Consider the following 19069-nt stretch of genomic DNA (forward strand, 5'->3'; position numbering starts at 1 on the left):
TGCCTCAGTTCAAAACACTCCAAGTCCTTAGAAGGTGGTGGAATCACCAAGTGGAAGGAACCTGGATCCTTGACTTAGTGTGTGGGCCACATTGGGGGAATCCATGATCATGAAATAAAAGTTCTGTTGTGTGAGCTATGGAATTAGTGGAGTTTGTTATAGCTGCTAGCATGACCCCAATAATATACCTTCTAGTATAATTCATTGTCCACTAGCCCAGTGTGCCTCAAATTATTTGTGGTTGTGGAATAGGAGTACCTATTTTTTGATATCTCCAATGTGTCATGGACTGATTTTTGTTCTATACCCTGTTACACAAGACCAGTTTATTGATCATAGACTTGGATGATACTTGGATATCTTGGCAATGTCAAACTGCTGTAAGTTTCAAAGTACCTACTAGCAATCTGTGCACTTAGTTTGTTGCAGATCATTAAGAGTTGGTTGTAATAGTAAGGTCGGTCAGAAAGGGGTCTTATTTATCTTGCTGTGTTAAGATCCTAGTTCCTGGCTCCTAGTACAGTGCCTGTTACATCTTAGGTTCTTAGAAAGTACTCATTGATTTATGAATAAATCACAATTATTACAGGTGGTGGTTGGAGGTGGGGAGGAGGCACCATACCTGGTATAAAAACTGTACACTCATAACCTGACCTGAACTCCAACTGGTTCACTGACAGCTGCTTGACTCCCTGGTTTTCTGGTAGACCACAAGTACTCCAGAGTTGATCTGCCCTCTTATATTCCCGCTACTTCGCTTTCCCCTATTAGAGATTGGACTACTCTGAACTGTTACTGTCTAGTAATTTGTGTGTCTTTTACCCTGAGAGGATCTGAGAGGGTGTGGCAGGATCTGAACTTGTTGTCACTGTCAGATCCCCAGAATCAGGCAGCAACAGCCAAGGTCTTTGACAGTATAAATGGATTTAGGGCATGCATGCATGAATGTGGGCAGAGGGAGGCTACCCTGGGGAACCAGTGCCCCACCCTGTATCCCATGGCACACATGCCTTGGCAGGATCCCAGTGTTAGTCTTGGGCTCTGGTCCACTAGATGGGATGGGCTGGGCAAATCTGGAGAGTGATTTCTTGAGCTACCATTTCCTTTCCCCATCAACCAGCTCAGGTTGCTGGCCTAGGCTGTCAATACCTGGCAGTCCAGACATTGAGGAGCAGGTGTCCCATTTGGCCCAAATGGATACTTAGAGCCAAGATGACTGACACTGTTGTATATATTTGGTGGCTTGTTCATGAGCTGAAGGGGAGGTTACCGAGCAAATATGGTCACTAGGATCACAATCCAGGTGTTCAATATACCGAGGCATCCCAAAGAAATCGCTATGACTGAGAGCACGAAGGTTGTCTCAGAGGTCTCAGCTGCCAAGTCTGGTTCATTTCTATAGTTGTGGCGCCTTGTCTGGGTTTGAAGGGAGAAGGGAAAAGGGAATAGATGGGCTTAAAGGGTTACTGAATGGTAGACAGGACTGTAAGGAACCAGGTGGGGTCCTGAACCAACAGGAGGTTAGATCATGGATGTAATTGGTTCAGGTTCAGGACCAGGGTGGAGAGGGAGGGGAGGGCAGGATTGACTTGACATAGATTCCCACCTGGGAAGAGTAGTACATGGCTGCACTGCCTAAGGGACAACACAGCAAGTAGGCCAGGATCGACAGCAAGAGGTAGTCTTTTGGGGGCTCATCAGACATAATTTCAAATGCCTGGGGGCAGGGGATAGGTTATGGCTCAGAATGGCTTCTGGACTCTTCTGTCCCCTCTGACCACCTCTCTTTTCATGCTAACACATCTCTCCTTGGCTTCTATAAATCTTCACTGACCCCCTTTAAAACTCATACAGACTTCCTCTCACTCCCACCATGTCCCCTCTATCCTGTCATTTTCCCCTTTAATACCTCCTTCTACCCTGGATCTCCCAGCCCCCTCCTATGCTCTATAATCCCTGCTTGTTCCTAGTAACCCTTTCCCTGTCTTCTGTAACCTCCTCCCTGTCTTCTAGAACTGCCTTGCAGGTCCCTACAGCTTGTCTCACTTGGACCCTAACACTACCCCCACAAAATCCCTTGCTGACTCTGATGACTCTTGCTTGTCCTCCTTGGAACTGCAACTGAGCCGCCATCACATTTTGTTCCTATCCCACCCTCATGGTCCCCCAAATGCAGCCTTTTTGCCCCTATGAAACACCTACTAAGGAGACCCTACTCAACACTTGAACACTCTCACTTTCCATCTACAAAACCTTCCTTGTTCCCTCTTAAAACTCTCACCCTATAAAACTGTGCAAGCAATGCCTCTCTCCTTATCTCATTTGTAATATCCCTCACTTTGTCCCTATGAACCTGTCATGGTCCTGTTATGAGCCTTGTTCACCCATAAACTTCGTCCTTCCCCTTCTTCCCAACCATGACCTCTTTGTTGGCTCCTCTAAGACCTCCCTTAACCAACTCTAAATTCTAAGTCCTCTCCATGTCCACTCAAAGCGTCTTCTCTGTCCCCTTATAAAGGCCTGCCCTTTATCCCTCTACCACCTTCTTCCTACCTCTGAAACCAGCGTCCTGACCCTCTGAACTTCTTCCACTCATAGCAGACTCACTGTTCTTCTAAATCCATGTTCCTTCTATATAGTTCTCTTCTTATAATACCTTTCTGCATCCCCCTGAAACCCTTCTTGCCCCCTCATTCTGCCGTTACCCATTCTCTCTTCCTCCCACCCTATCCCCTCATAAATTTCCTCCCTGCCCCTTCAGACACCCCATTAGGGGATCTGGATCAGGCATTACCAGGGCTACTTGGAGCCTCGCCCTCAGGCCAACAGGCGGGGATTACCAGAGAGATAATACAGGCTCCGCCTCCTATTCTATCTTTCTATTACTATTGGCTGATTGAGTTTGCATGTAATAGGGTGGGGGAATCCAATACTCACATTGCTGCTGATTGGTGGGAAGGAGTTCAAGCACCTCCTACTCTCTCAGGTGATTGGTCAAGTCAAACGGGGCAAGGCTTGGGGATAGAAACCCCACTTGGGGCAAGAAGGATGTAGGCCTAGGAGTCTTGGTTTGCTTCTAGCACCTTGAGAGTGATCATTTAACAGCTTGCAGTCAAGTTTTGTTTTTGTTTTTTAAAGATAGATAGATAGATAGATAGATAGATAGATGATTTATTTATTTATTTATTTATTTATTTATTTATTTATTTATTTATTTATTTATTTATTTATTTATTTATGATAGACAGAAAGAGAGGCAGAGACACAGGAGGAGGGAGAAGCAGACTCCATGCCTGGAGCCTCCCGCGCCTCCAGGATCGCGCCACCGGCCAAAGGCAGACGCTAAACCACTGAGCCACCCAGGGATCCCAAATTAACATCTTTTCATGTGCATTTTTTGCAACTGATATATACTATTTGGTGAAGTGTCAGTTCAAAAAATTGGGTTAGTACAGTAAAATAGGAGTCATTTATATATTTTGGATACAAGTTTTTGTCAGATGTGTGATATGCAAATATTTTCTCTGGATTTGGAGTTTATCTTTTCATTTTTGAACAGTGTCATTTACAGAGCAAAGGTTTTTATTTTGAATTGAGTATTTTTTTCTTTTATGAACGTTTTTTTTTGGTGTTATGTCTAAGAAGTCTGCTTAATCCAGGGTCAGGAAGATATTCTTTTAATGTTTGGTAGATCTACATTTTACATTTAGATCTATGATCCATGCATGATGAGTTAATATTTGTATAAGACTTGAGGTTTTAGTGCAGATTAATTATGTTTTGCACATGGTGGTTTAGTTAACATTGTTGGAAAAAAAAAAACCCTGTTCTTTCTTCTATAAATTGCATTTGGATTTCTTTTTATAATAAATAGAACATATTCATGTGGGTCTCTTTCTGGACTCCTTGTTCTGTTGATCTAGTGTCTATCCATTTGCAAATACCACACTGTTTTATTAATATAGCTTTACAGTGATTCTGAAAATTGGGTAATGTGAGGAATTCAACTTCATTCTTTTATAGAATTATTTTGACTCTGCTCGTATAGATCTACAAATCTTGTTGGTCATTTAATAGGAATTGCATTAGAGTTTCAGATCAATTTGGGAGAGACATGGGGCCTCCATTTAACTAGCACAGGAAGGCTTTTTATTTAGTTAGTTCTTTTCTTTCCTCCCTCAGCAGCTGTAGTTTAAACATAGCTGCTAAACAGCTGATACACTTAATAGTTTAGATTTACAGCAACTACTTGCTTTGTGGGATCTCTTGAAAATGGTGTTATCTTTAAATAAATTTGGTTTCTGGTTGTTCAGTGCTAGCATCTAGAAACATGTTAGTTTTTTTGTATATTGATATTGAAACTGTGATCTTGCTAAACTTGGTTTTATTGATTCTGGGAGGTTTTCTTTTGTTTTGTTTAGATTCCTTGCGATTTTTTTTCTTTTTGGGGGGGATTTTCTTCATCTACAAATAAGGATAGTTTTACTTCTCTTTTAATCTATATATGTCCTTTCTTTCTTTTTCTGATTTATTGTACAGATTAGGACTTCCATTCTGGTGTGGATTAGGAATGATGTAGAATAGGACATGCTTGTTTTGTTGCCAGTTTTAGAAAGAAAGCCTTCCCCCTTTCCTATGATGTTAGCTATAGGTTTTCTGTAGATGCCTTTTATCAGGATGAAGAAGTTTCTTGGTGTGCTAAATTTTTATTGTGAATTGATGTTGAATACTCCCAAATGTCTTTTCTGTGTCAATTGATGATGTGGTTTTCCTTCTTTAGATGGTTAGTTTAGTGGATTGCATTGATTGATTTTCTTTTTTTTATTTTTATGTTATTTATTTTTTTAAATAATAAATTTATTTTTTATTGGTGTTCAATTTGACAACATACAGAATAACACCCAGTGCTCATCCCGTCAAGTGCCCCCCTCAGTGCCCGTCACCCATTTTCTAATATTGAGCCAGCTTTGCATTCTTGGAAGAAGCCTCAGTTGGTGATGGTATATTCTATTTATATAGGTCTGGTTTTGGTTTTCTGATATTTTGTGCTGGCCTCGTAAAACAAGTTGGGAAATATTTTCTCCTCCTCTTTTCTGGAAGAGATTGTGTGGAAATGATGTTATTTGTTACCAATGAAACCATCTGTGTCTGGAGATTTCTTTCTCAGATTTTTAGTTTCCTAATCAAATACTTTAATAGATATAAAATTATTTAGATAATCTCCTTCTCTTGATCAGTTCTGGGTTTTTGTTTCTGAAGGATGGGTCAATTTTCACCTAAGGGGTAGAATATATGTGTGAAGACTTGTTTATAATAGTCCCTAATTTTCCCTTTAGTGTCTCAGGGGTCTGTAGAGGTATTTTCTTCTTCTTTTCTGGTATTGGCCATTGTGTCTTCTGTCTTGCTTTTTCAGTCTTATAGGAGGTTTATCAATTTTATCCGTCATTTTCAAGAGCCAGTTTTCAATTTTCTCCATGGCTTCATTGTTTCTCCTTTTTTAATTTCAATTATTTTTTTCACTCTTTTCTTTCTTCTGTTTTGTTTTTTTTGGAGAGGGAGGGTATTATTTGCTCTTATTTTTCTAGTGTCTTAATTGGAAGCTGAGATAATTAATTTGAGACATTTATTTTCTAATATGAGCATTTGAGGTTATACATTTCCTTCTAAACACCACTTTAGCTGCACCCCACATATTTTGGTATGCTATATATATTTTGGTATAAAATTTTTTAGGAAATATTTTCTAATTGCCCTTGACTGATGGATTGCTTGCTTGCATGTTTTTCCCCCAAGTATTGGGAAATTTTTCTACTATTTTTCTGCTGCTGGTCCCTACTTTACTTTTATTCTGATGAACACATGAGTTTTCTATTTTTGTGTAACAAATCACCATACACTCAGTGTCCTAAAACAATAGCCATTCAGTATCACACTGTTCTATAGGTAAGAAATCCAGAAACTGTATGGCCGAGTTCTCTGCTCAGGTTTTCACAAGGCTGAAATGAATGTGTCTGCTGAAGTGTGTTGTCACGTGGAGTTCTGGATGTTCTTCCCAGCTTGTGTGGTTGTGGCAGAAATCAGTTCTTTGAGGTTTTGGGACTGAGGCCATTGTCTTTTCCTTGTGGTTATCAGCCAAGATCTATTCTCAGTTCCTAAAGTCTACATGCACACTTTGCTGCGTGATCCTGTTCATCTCAAAGCCATCAAGGGAGAATCTCCCTCCATCAGAATCCCTCTCACACTTTGAGTCTCCGACTTCCTCTATCTCTGACACCTAGGCCCAGATTTAAAGCCTTATGTGGTTAGGTCTACCTTTCTTCGAGTCAGCTATGCCACGTAGCCTAATTTAGTCACAGGAGAGATATCTCATCATATTGATAGTCAGGGATTATTATATAGGGTTATACCCCAGGGGCAGGAATATTGGTGGGGGGCATATTAGCATTCTCATACAGTCAGATAATATGACTTTGAATGGTTTTCTTTCTGTGATTTTGTATGCTTTTTATAATTTTAATTCTTGGGAATTTGTTAAGATTTGTTTAATGAGCAAGTATGTGTTCTATTTTGATAAAGTTCTCTGTGTACTTGAAAAGAATAGGTATCTGCTGGGTGCGTGGGTGGTTCAATCTAAGCATCCTAATTTTGATTTCAGCTCAGGTCATGATCTGAAGATTCTGAGATCAGCCTCACATCCCACTCCACACTGGGCCAGGAGTCTGTTTATGATTCTCTCTCCATCTACTCCTCCCCCCACCATTTGCGTATGTGGGCACTCTCTCCTCTTTCTCTCCCTCAAAAAAAAAAAAAAAAATACATGTGTACCTACCTTCTTTGGATACAGCATTCTATAAATAACAGTTAGATACGGTTAGTTGATGGTGTTCAGATTTTCTATATCCTCACTAATTTTCTGTTTACTTGTCTTAGTTATTGAGAGTGGAATGCCAAGTCTTCAACTATAATTGTGACTTGGTCTATTTCTCCTTTTGTTTTACCATGTTTATCTTGTATTTTGAAGTTCTGTTGTCAGTGCTCATATGTTTAGGATTCTTATACCTTCCTGTTGAATTGTCCTTTTTATCACTATTTAATGTCTTTCTTTGTCCTTGTTAGTTATCCTTGCCCTGACATCTACTTTGTCTGATAATGATATAACCACCCATCATTGTTTTGGTAGTGTTTTTATTTGGTAGTGTTTGCCTGTTTTTTCCTCCATTCTTTACTTTATCCTACATGTATCATAATATTTAATGTGGGTTTCTTATAGACAGGATATATATGGGTCTTGTTTTTTTAAATTTTAGTAATTCTGACAATATCTATATTGTAACTTTTGCATTTAAAGTGAAGATTGGGGGCAGCCCTGGTGTCGCAGTGGTTTAGCGCCGCTTGCAGCCTAGGGTGTGATCCTGGAGACAAGGGATTGAGTCCCGCGTGGGGCCCCCTGCATGGAGCCTGCTTCTGTCTTTGCCTCTGTTTCTCTCTCTCTCTCTGTGTCTCTCATGAATAAATAAATAAAATCTTTAAAAAAATAAAGTGAAGATTGGTATATTTGGCCTTAATTCTACCTTTTAAAAATTATTCTCTGCTTCTCTTTTTTTTATTCCCTTTTTTTTTTTTTTAGATTTTATTTATTTATTCAGGAGAGACCACAGAGAGAGAGAGAGAGGCAGAGACATAGGCAGAGGGAGAAGCAGGCTCCATGCAGGGAGCCCAATGCGGGACTTGGTCCTGGGACTCCAGGATCACACCCTGGGTGGAAGGCAGGTGCTAAACCACTGAACCACCCAGGTGTCCCTCATTCCTTTGTTTTCTTTATCTTTCCTGCTTCTTTTTGGATTACTTGAATTATTTTAGTAGTCCATTTAAGTTATCTCTTGTGCCTTTTGAGGATATATCTTTGTAAATTTTGCTAGCTCTTGCTGTAGATATTACCATAAAGATACTCCAGATTTTCATAGTCTACCTAGAATTAATATTTTACAACTTTAGGTGGAATATGGAATATAGCAACCTGCAGCCATATTGGTCACTTCAACTCGCCCCCTTTATGTTTTAGTTTCTGTATGTATCACACACATACATTGAAAAATCTCATCAGTGCTATATTTTTGCTCTCAACTGTCATATATAAAGAATCAGAAGGAGAACAGTCTGTCATATTTACCCAAATCTTGACCATTTCTGTTGCTTCTCCTTCTTCTGACATTCCAAGTTTTCCTCTAGTATCATTTCTGTTCTTGGAAGAATTAACTTTAGCATTTCTTTTAGATAGGTCTGTAACAGTGTATTCTGTTAGCTTCCCCTCACCTAAAACTGTCTTTATTTCACTTTCATTCCTGAAGACCATTTTCACTAGATACAGAGTTCTAGGTCAACAGTTCTTTTCTCCTCACAGTTAAATATATAGTTCCCCTTCCCTTTAGTGGTCAAGACTGCTAGTAAGAGATTCATAGTTTTTTGAATTTTTGTTTCCCTCTATGCAATGTGTAATTTTTTCCTTGGATGAGTTTATAACCATTTCTTTGTCTCTAGTTTCTAGCTGTTTAAGTAATATGGTCCAACCATGGGTTTCTTTGCATTGATTTTTTTTTTTTGAGGGTAATTGAGCTTTCAGAATGTGCAGGTTTAAGCCTTTTGCAAAATTGAGAATTATTTAGTCATCCCTTCTTTCTTTTTAAAAAACTTTTTTTTTTGCCCCCCTGAACCACACCATAGAAAGTCTCCTTCAGGGACTCCCATGTCATGCATGTTAAATCTTTTAGTACTGTTCCCAGGTCACTGAGGTTCTGTTAATTTTCGTTTCAATGTTTTTTCTCTCTCTGTTGTTCAAATTGTGTAATTTTTGTCTTCAAATAGACTCTTTCCTCTGTCATCTCCATTATTCTATTGGGCCCCTACAGTGAGTGTTTTATTTCATTACTATATTTTTTCAGTTCTATAATTTCCATCTGACTCTTCTTTAATTTTTTTTAAGATTTTATTTATTGATTCATGACAGAGAGAGAGAGACAGACAGACAGACGGGCAGAGGGAGAAGCAGGCTCTGTGCAGGGAGCCCGACGTGGGACTGGATGCCGGTTGTTTAGGATCACGCCCTGGGCTGAAGGCGGCGCTAAACCGCTGAGCCACCGGGGCTGCCCATGATTCTTCTTTAAAAGAGCATATTCAGCTTCTATTTCTGACAAGAATTCCTGGAACTGACAAGAATGAAGGAAGTTCATTGTTGACATTATTGACTCAATAACACATCATAAATTAATGCAGCCCCTGGCCCACCTGGGAAGCCATATGTAGAGTTCTTTTTTTTTTTTAAGATTTTATTTATTTATTTATTTATTTATTTATTTATTTATTTGATTTACTTATTTATTCATGAGAGACACACACACAGGGAGGCAGAGACATAGGCAGAGGGAGAAGCAGGCTCCATGCAGGGAGCCCAATGTGGGACTCGATCCTGGAATTCCAGGGTCATGTCCTGGGTAGAAGGCAGGGCTAAATCACTGAGCCACCCAGGCGACCCTGTAGAGTTCTTTTCTCAATAAATATATGTAGAGCACTGTAAATGTATTTTCTTTTCCTTATGACATTTTTTCTCTAGATTATTGTAGAATACAATACATGCACAATATGTGCTGCATATAGCATACAAAATACATGTTAATTGACTGTGTATGTTATCAGTAAGGCTGGTCTACAGTAGGCTATTAGTAGTTAAATTTTTGGGGAGTCAAAAGTTATAGGTAGATTTTCAACTGACTGGGGGTTCCCCCACCACATTGTTCAAGAGGCAATTGTAATTGACATACAATATTGTGTCATTTTAAGGTATACAACCTGTTGCTTTGATACTTTCATTTTTTTAAAAGATTTTATTTATTTATTTATTTATTTGAGAAAGAGGAAGAAAGAGAGAAAGTACGAGCAGGCGGGAGGGGCAGAGGGAAAGGGAGAGCTGTGTGTGGAGCCTGACACAGGGCTGGTGCCCAGGATCTTGAGATCATGACCTGAGCCAAAGTCGGAGGCTTAACCTACTGAAGCATCCAGGCGCCCCTTGATACACTTTTATATATTGCAATATTATCCTCACTGTAGTGTTTGCTAACATCTCCCTCATGGCATCTGGTAGTGAGACTTTTTAAGATTTACTCTCTTAGCAACTTTCAAGTACATAGTACAGCATTGTCATCTACCATCACAATTTTGTGCATTAAGTCCCCAGAACCTATTGTTCTTCTCATTGGAAGTTTGTAGTTTTGAGCAACATCTCCCCAGTACTCCCACCCCCAGCCTCTGGCAACCACTATTCTACTCTCTGATTCTATGAGTTTGAGTTTCTTAGATTACACATATCAGTGATATCATAAGGTGTTTTATCTCTCTCTGTCTGACTTATATCACTCATGCTGTTGCATATGGGTAGAATTTCATTTATTTCATGGGTGAATATATATATTCAGATACATACTATATAACAAATAAATATATAACATATATAATACAAATGTGTATTTGTGTATATTTTTACCACATCTGTATTATCCATTCACCCATTAATGGATATTGTTTCCATGTCTTATCTATTGTGAATAATGCTGCAATAAACACAGGAGTGCAGATGTGTCTTTGGGAGCCTGTTTTCATTTCCTATGGCTATACACTCAGAAGTAGGTTGCTGGATCATATGGTACTTTTATTTTTATTTTTTTTGTGGAACTCCATATTGTTTTCCTTAGTAGTTGTATGGATTTACATTCTCACCAACAGTGCACAAATTTCCTCTTTTCTCCTCATCCTCCACCACTTACCTTTTGTCTTTTTTTTTAGATTATTTATTTATTTATTTATTCATGAGAGACACAGAGAGGCAGAGACACAGGCAGAGGGAAAAGCAGGCTCCCTGCCGGGAGCCCGATAATGGACTCCATCCTGGGAATCTGGGATCACACCCTAAGCCAAAGGCAGATGCTCAACCACTGAGCCACCCTCTTTTGTCTTTTTGATGATAGCCATTCTAACAGGTGTGAGGCGATATCTCATTGTGGATTTGATATATTAAGTTCTTTTTTTTTTAATTTTTATTTATTTATGATAGTCACAGAGAGAGAGAGGCAGAGACACAGGCAGAGGGAGAAGCAGGCTCCATGCACCGGGAGCCCGACGTGGGATTCGATTCCGGGTCTCCAGGATTGCGCCCTGGGCCAAAGGCAGGCGCCAAACCGCTGCGCCACCCAGGGATCCCATCTGACCTGCATTTCCCGATGATTATCCATATTGAGCATCTTTTCATATACCTGTTGACCATTTGCTTGTTGTCTTTGGAAAAGTCTCTATTTTTTTAAAGATTTTATTTATTCATGAGACACACACACACACACACACACACACACACACACACACACACACAGAATGAGAGAGATGGGCAGAGACACAGACGCAGGCTCCATGCAGGGAGCCTGACATGGGACTCAATCCCAGGTCTCCAGGATCACACCCTGGGCTGAAGGCAGCACTAAACCGGGGCTGCCCTGGAAAAGTCTCTATTCAGTTCTTCTGCCCATTTTTAAAGTAGACTGTTTGTTGTTTCATTATTGAGTTGTATGAGTTCTTTTTAAGATTTTTTGTTTATTTAAATTCAATTTATCATCATATAGCATAACACTCAGTGCTCATCAAATCATGTGCCCTCCTTAATGCCTGTCACTCAGTTACCCCATCCTCCCCACCTCCCCTTCAGCAACCCTCAGTTTGTATCCGAGAGTTAAGAATCTCTCATGGTTTTTCTTCTTCTTCTCTAATTTTTCCCCATTCAGTTCCCCCTCCTTCCCTTATGGTCCCTTTCACTGTTTCTTATATTCTACATATGAATGAAACCATATGATAATTGTTTTTTTTCCAATTGACATTTCACTCAGTATAATATTCTCTAGTTCCATCTACGTTGATGTAAATGACAAGAATTCATCCTTTCTGATGGCTGAGTAATATTCCATTGTGTATATGTACCATATCTTTATTCATTCATTCATCTGTTGAAGGACATTTTGGGTCCTTTCACAGTTTGGCTATTGTGGACATTGCTGCTATGAAATCAGGATGCAGGGAGTTCTTTTTTTAAAGATTTTATTTATTTCAGAGAGAGAGCGCAAGCAGGGGAGGAAGGGAGAGACAGTTCCCCCCTAAGCAGGGAACCCAATGTAGGGCTCGTTTTCAGAACTCTGAGATCATGACCTGAGCTGATGGTAGACAATGAGGCACCCAGGCATCCCAAGTTATGTGAGTTCTTTATATATTTTTGATAGAACCCATTATCACATATATAGTTTGCAAATATTTTTTCCCTTTCCATAGATTGCCTTCGGATATTGTTGATCGTTTTTGTTTTGTTTTTGTTTGTTTGTTTGGGTGTTTTGCTGTGCATAAGTTTTTTAGATTGATATAGTCTAACATATTTATTTTACCTTTTGTTATTTGTGCTATCATTGTCATATCCAAAAATATCTTTGCCAGTACCAATGTCAAGGAGATTTTCTCTGTGTTTTCTTCTATGAGTTTTATGGTTTCAATTCTATATTGAAGTCTTTTTTAAAAAATAAAATTTTATTTATTTATTCATGAGAGACACAGAGAGAGGCAGAGACACAGGCAGAGGGAGAAGCAGGCTCCCTGCGAGGAGCCCGATGCAGGACTCGATCCTGAACTTCAGGATCATACCCTGAGCCAAAGGCAGATGCTCAACCACTGAGCCACCCAGGCATACCGCCATGTTGAAGTCTTTAATCCATTTTGAGTTAATTTTTGTTTGTGGTGCAAGATAAGGGCCCAATTTCATTCTTCTGTAGTTTTCCCAGTACTATTTATTGAAGGGACTATGCTTTCCCTATTGAGTATTCATGGCTCCTTTGTCAAATATTAGTTGATCACAAATGCTGGGGTTTATTTCTGGGCTCTCCATTCTGTTGTATTGGTGTATATGTCTATTTTTATCCCAGTTCCATACTACTTTGATTACTTTAGATTTTTGGTTTAGTTTGGAATCAGGAAGTGTGATACCTCCAGCTTTGTTCTTCTTTCTCAAGATTGCTCTGGCTATTTGGAGTCTTTTGTGATTCCACACAAATTTTAGGAGTGTTTTTTCTAGTTTTGTAAACTGCCACTGGAATTTTAAGATGGGGATGCCTGGGTGGCTCAGTGGTTGAGCCTCTGCCTTTGGCTCAGGGCATGATCCTGGATTCCCAGGATCAAGTCCTGCATCGGGCTCCTTGCATGAAGCCTGCTTCTCCTCCCTCTGCCTGTGTCTCTGCCTCCCTTTCTGTGTGTCTCTTATGAACAAATAAATAAAATCTTTTTTAAAAATATGAGTTTTGGAGGGACAAAACTTAGTCCATAGCAATGCTCAAATTCACAACCTATCAGAGAAATTCAACTTAAAGCAATAAGAAGCTATTACTTCTCACTCATCAAATTGACAGAAATTTATGGGATTGATGATATCATGTACCAACAAGAAAGCAAAGAATGATTCTTTCAAACATTGAGGCTGGGAGTGTGATTTGATGAAGCCTTTGCAGAAGTCATCATAGTGTTAGCCATCAAAGCATCCAAAGGTCTTTATGCTTCAACCCTGCAATCTTACTTCTTGGACTCTGTCCTGGAGATATACTTGCTCATATGAACGGAAAAGCATGCTCATGGATGTTCTTTGCGGAATTGTTTGTGGCAGCTGAAAGATAGGAATAATCTAAATATCCATCAACAGAAAGGTCCCGATAGTAAATTTGGGATAGAGATTTCTGATGTAGCCTACCAGGCAGTTATTTTAAAAATAGAGAGAAGAAAAAAAAAGAGAGAGAATGTTAGGGTAGGGGTCATCTTTTGTGGGGAAGTGATTGAAAGAGGACACAGGGGTCTTCTACTCTGTGCCTTGTTTCAGGAGCAGGTTACATAGGTGTGTATTTTGTGAAAGTTTGTGGAAGTTCATTGGTATATACATAAGAGTTCTACACTCTTATGCCAGTCAATAAATAATTTTTAAAAATTGGAGATCCAGTGTATTCTTGATTTAAGTTAGACTCAGATTCTCAAACTCTTCATTTAAATAAGAAATCTACTCTTAGTTGGAGTAAGAGGGTTATTGGGGAATATTTCTTGAGTGGGGGAAGTATTTTTCTCTTTTTAATCCCCCATTTATGGATTTCATGCTAGTAATCTTCCAATTTAACAAAGAAAATTCAAAAGTACATCTCGCTTTCTTTATTTTTAGAGATTTTATTTATTCACACAGAAAGAGGCAGAAACATAAGCAGAGAGAGAAGCAGGCTCCCTGCAGGGAGCCGATGCAGGACTCAATCCCAGGACCTGGGGATCATGACCTGAGCTAAAAGCAGATGCTCAACTACTGAGCCACCCAGGTGCCCCAAAAGTACGTCTTTCTTCCAGAACATAAAGACATCATTTTAAGTATTGTTACAAGGGTGATGCAGTAAATGGGTTATCAGAATTGAAGACTGTAAGAGGTTAAGAATCACAGTCATAGGATATGATAATGTCATATCTGAGTGTCGTAAAGTTTTTTAAGTTTTCAGAGGTCAGAAAGAAAATTTGCAAAACCAGTTCATGGTATGGAACATAATCTGCTCTCCTGCAGCTGTTTATTCTATTGATACTCTCCCTCTTGTCCTGCTCAGGATATCCTTATCCTCCCAGGAAACAAAAAGGCCCACAGGTTCATGCCAGGTGCTGGAGACCCATGAGCTATTGCTGAAGGAGGAAAGGCAGGTCTGAGAACATGGGAATGTACACTTTGGACCTAAAGAGGACAGAGGGAGATTATTCATAAGTGGAATACAGGGCATTCAGTGTTGATGATCTTCAGTATTAATAGGAAAAGATCACCAAGACCTAGTGGAGAGCAGAAAAAGAGCGTGATGTCAATGTGTGTGGACACGATGCACATGGAAATGCATAGAAAGGTAACTAGAAAGAGTTACAACAAAATATCAACAGCAATTACCTTTGAGAGGGGAAAGTGATACCTTGGCCAGCCATGAGGTGAGCTCTTCCATACTTTGCATTACTTGATTCTCTATGAGAATATATTTATGTGAACGTTGTGTAAATAAAAAATTCCAAGGAAATAAATAAACAGGTTTCAAGATCCAAGGGAAAAAGAGAATTGAAAAGTTACTCGGCTTATTTGACCAGGGGGAAATTCTGTCGAAAGCAGTGATAGAATTCTTCTGGAGAATTGGGAATAATTACTAAAGGGCCACTTAGATAACTGAGCAAATGAAACAAACAGTAGAGGAAGATGAGGACAAGCAGGAGAAGGGACAGGAGAGTCAGAATGCGAACGAGAAGAAGGTGGAGGAAGAGGAAGGAGAGGAAAAAGAAAAGGAAGAAAAATCTGAAGGATTTTTCGGCAGATGGGTTGCTTGGCTGCTGAGTTCAAGTATTAGTTCAGCAAGAGTATGTAATCAACATCATGGCCCAGTAATAGAACATACTTATACAGGCATAATGAAATGGAAACCTGTAAATTGAGTTCAGAATTGTGACCTCATTCACTGGGAAGTAGTGGGAGAGAGGAGTCAGTAAAGTTGTTAAATCTGCATGTTTCATTATAGTAATTCCACTGATGATGTTTCAAGATACAAGACTATAAATTTTGTTTTGTTTTGTATTCACAAGGTGGTAAAAACCATATGAATGCCTGAGAGTGGAATATAGGTTAGGGGGGAGTCAAAGAACTGAAATGGAGAAAAAATGGCTGGCTTTCTAAGTTTTGTAGCACAATGTGACCTTTTTGGACCTGGATGTTCATGTTGACATGGGCTATCCTGACTCCACATGGCTTTGCAGCTGAATGTGACAAGCCCAGCTTTCTGGGCTAGTCTGGGAGGGATAGAGATGACTGACCCTCTAGACCCACTAACAGCAGACAACTAAGCATAATACCCTCTCCAGATACATGCACAACATGAAGCATTGTCCCATAAACAGATGTAATCCACAAGAGATACCCAGGATCATGGAACAGAGAAACACAGCATCATGATAGCTAAGATTAAGGTTAACTCTGGACTAAGACCTTTGTTGTTTCCTTCATTCATTATTTTCCTATAAACCACCCAACAAGATGGGTCTGTCTGCTGGGTGTGAATTTCAAGGAACAACTCCAGATGTTTGAGAAATGTAACTCTATTTTCCTGCATCTTCACTGGTTTGACTGGATTGCATTATAGAGTAGATAAACCAGACACATGATGGCACAACACATATTTTCCACTGAACAATGAAATGCAGTTGGGGAAACAGCGATTGTTCCTAGAGTGGTTCAGAGACAAAGGTTGATGGGAGTTCTTCCTTTCTATGACATGTGGCCTTCAAATCATCATGTGTGTCAGCTAGGGAAGGAAGAGTATGGAAGAGAGTACCCATGGGGCATAATTTAAAGGCCAGGGTGGTTCATGGAGCACATCACTTCTGGTCACATTCCATAGAGCTAAAGACAGTCTCATAGCCACACAGGGGAACCTAGGACATGTGGCTAAGTCATGGCAGGAAGAAAAGATGAGCTTTGGTAGAGCTAGCAGTCTTTTCCACAGCTACTTAACCTCCTTTTTATTGATAATCCCCATTCTTCTTGACTATGGAAACTTAATTCTGCGAAGTCTAGCAGTTTTGGGTCTAAATTTGGGTTTATTAATGAAGTTAAGGTACCAGTAGGAACCCCTGGGTGTTTTTTGTCCATGGTGTCAGCCTAAATTTCTGTTTTCCTTCATTCTGGCTCTTGTGGTACCCTGGCTTGCCTCTGATAGTCACTCCCACCCTGGCACTTGGCATTCCTATAGACCCCACCTCATTTTCACCAAGCTGAGATATAGGCTATCCTACTTGGCTGTCTAAGGCTATTTATTCCTAGACCTCCACACCATGCAGCATATTTTTTTGTGATCTTGGAACCTCTGTAGGACTTATTTGTGAAGAGGTCATACAAGTGGTCTCTGAGATCTTTGACACCTCACCCCTTCCTGAGACGTGGGCCTTAGGTACCTCCTTAGGGATATACTTACATCTAATTTCTCTTTCTTTACTTCCCCCATTCCATGAATAGGGGACCATTTACCTTTCAGGACTGGGAGAGAGGTGGTCTTCATCAGCTCTACCACCAAATCTATTGTTTATTTCTTGGAGTCTTTCCATTCTTCCCTTAACAGTTTGACTTTGGGATCTCAAAAGCTGGAGATTACTGTTTTACTAGAAAAAGTGAGATAGGAAACATGTAGCCCTAGCAAAACACAGACACTGACTCAGAAACAGACATACATATGCACACACATGAGAAGCTGGAACAACATCACTTCTTGGCCTTTTGGCTAAGATCAGGTGGAGAAGCTGGAACATTCCCTTTATTTTTATTGGTTTAAGTAAATATTTTTCTGAAAGAGCAACCCAGTATCAAGGAGCTAAGCACATCCAGGGCATGAAAATGAGGACCCCCACGGTGGATGAAGATGGCTCTGGAGGCCAAGACGATGAAGTGGTATGATGTCCCTGGGCTAGTGGGTTGCTTGGATGTTGGGTTCCTTGGCTGATAGGTTTCTTGGCTAGAAGATGTCTTAGCTGTTGGTTTCTTGCATGGTAGCTGATTGGGCTGGTTAGTGTTTTGGTGGCTGGATGCTGTTTGGGGTGGACCCATGGACTACTTCCTGGCCTTCACATAAATAGGGCATAGACATAAATGATGGCTAAACCGATGAGTATGGAGAATACATCCAGCCAACCAGTTCGGCCTGAGTTGATGTAAGCATCTTCCCATTGGCTGTTCTTGTTGGCCTGCGTGGTCTGTAGGGATAGGAGCTTTAGATGTGGACTTCTGAGACTAGCTTTGTGACCCCTTGGGGAAGGGCTGGAGACCAATGGTCACTGAGGGGAAACCCCTACCCGTCCCTTCCCAGGACGGAAGCAGGCGCAAGCGGCTGGTAGAGGGCAGGATGGGCCCCGGCACAGGCATTGTTTTACCTTGTAACTGAAGAATACAGCTAGTAATCCCAGGGGAGGGAAAGTAATTACGGCCAGGATGGTCAAATATATGTAATTCGGGGCATAAAATGCCAGTTCTTCAGGTGTCTGTGTTATCTCTGGTGGCTTCTTAGAGTCCTCTGCAGCGGGTGGGGCCTCTGCCACAGGTGGGGCCCCTGCAGCGGGTGGGGCCTCTGCCACAGGTGGAGCCCCTGCAGCGGGTGGGGCCCCTGCAGCGGGTGGGGCCCCTGCGTCTGGAGCTTGTTTTGGGGTCATGATCTTTCCACCCAAAGACAGATCCCAAGTGTCTTGAAAACAGAGAACTAAACCCACTATACCTCCCCTTGTTCTAACCCAGGACTCTAGCATCCCAAGACTCCCAACAGTTAAAGGCCATTTCTTCACAATGGAGAAACCAGCACCTCAAGTTCTGATTGGCTGTCTGCATAAGAGGGCGTGGTCCCACGGTTCTCCTGTCTTCCAGGACTCTGAGCTTGAAGCCAGGTTCCATCCTCTATCAGGACATTGATTCCACCAGCCCTGATAGGGATTGGCTGGTAGCCAGTAAAATCTGATCCTGGCTCCTCCTTGCTTCACACCCCTATCTGCAGACCTCACAGGAAGGCAGTACCAGAGTGGCCTCTTGAAAATGGTGGGAGAGAGGAAATAGCCAAGTCCAGTAAAAAACAAAAACAAAAACAAAATCTGGGGATCCCTGGGTGGCTCAGCAGTTTGGCGCCTGCCTTCAGCCCAGGGCGTGATCCTGGAGTCCTGGGATCTGGTCCCACATCGGGTTTCTGCATGGAGCCTGCTTCTCCCTCTGCCTGTGTCTCTGCCTCTCTCTCTCTCTCTCATTCTCTCTCTCTGTCTCTCATGAATAAATAAATAAAATCTTAAAAAAAAAACAAAACTAAGAGATCTACAATCAGAAGGAAAGGAAAAGGAATAATGTTAACAATAGATTATAAAATATATTGAATTAGAAAAGAATTCTTTAGTCCATACTGACCGAAATAGAGAGAAGGTAAAAAAGAGGACG

The 19069-nt window shown here is 40.6% G+C and overlaps 2 protein-coding genes and 1 long non-coding RNA gene across 3 annotated transcripts in view; 1 reads left to right on the forward strand and 2 right to left on the reverse strand.

Annotated features, from left to right (window-relative positions):
- ATP4A (ATPase H+/K+ transporting subunit alpha) overlaps nucleotides 1-19069 on the forward strand; it is a 114093-nt gene that overhangs the window by 35641 nt on the left and 59383 nt on the right. The gene's annotated exons all lie outside the window — the stretch shown is intronic.
- On the reverse strand, nucleotides 1214-2877 carry LOC112643637 (uncharacterized). Its single transcript, XR_003125840.2, has 3 exons — nucleotides 2795-2877; nucleotides 1607-1717; nucleotides 1214-1416 (listed from the first exon to the last, which is right to left on the reverse strand). It is a non-coding gene; the product is annotated as an uncharacterized LOC112643637 (long non-coding RNA).
- On the reverse strand, nucleotides 17391-18443 carry PMIS2 (PMIS2 transmembrane protein). Its single transcript, XM_049110849.1, has 2 exons — nucleotides 18031-18443; nucleotides 17391-17853 (listed from the first exon to the last, which is right to left on the reverse strand). The coding sequence occupies exons 1-2, from the start codon at nucleotides 18397-18399 to the stop codon at nucleotides 17725-17727; spliced, it is 498 nt and encodes a 165-aa protein (XP_048966806.1). The 5' UTR covers nucleotides 18400-18443; the 3' UTR covers nucleotides 17391-17724.

This window comes from Canis lupus, chromosome 1 (assembly GCF_003254725.2).
Source record: "Canis lupus dingo isolate Sandy chromosome 1, ASM325472v2, whole genome shotgun sequence".
Classification (NCBI taxonomy): domain Eukaryota; kingdom Metazoa; phylum Chordata; class Mammalia; order Carnivora; family Canidae; genus Canis; species Canis lupus.

Excerpts from the sequence above, each read along its gene's own strand:
- PMIS2 (XM_049110849.1), bottom strand. The coding sequence starts at position 18,399 with ATGCTAGAGTCCTGGGTTAGAACAAGGGGAGGTATAGTGGGTTTAGTT. Across the intron at positions 17,854-18,030 it reads CTGTATTCTTCAGTTACAAG|ACCACGCAGGCCAACAAGAA; the intron begins GTAAAACAATGC and ends CTATCCCTACAG.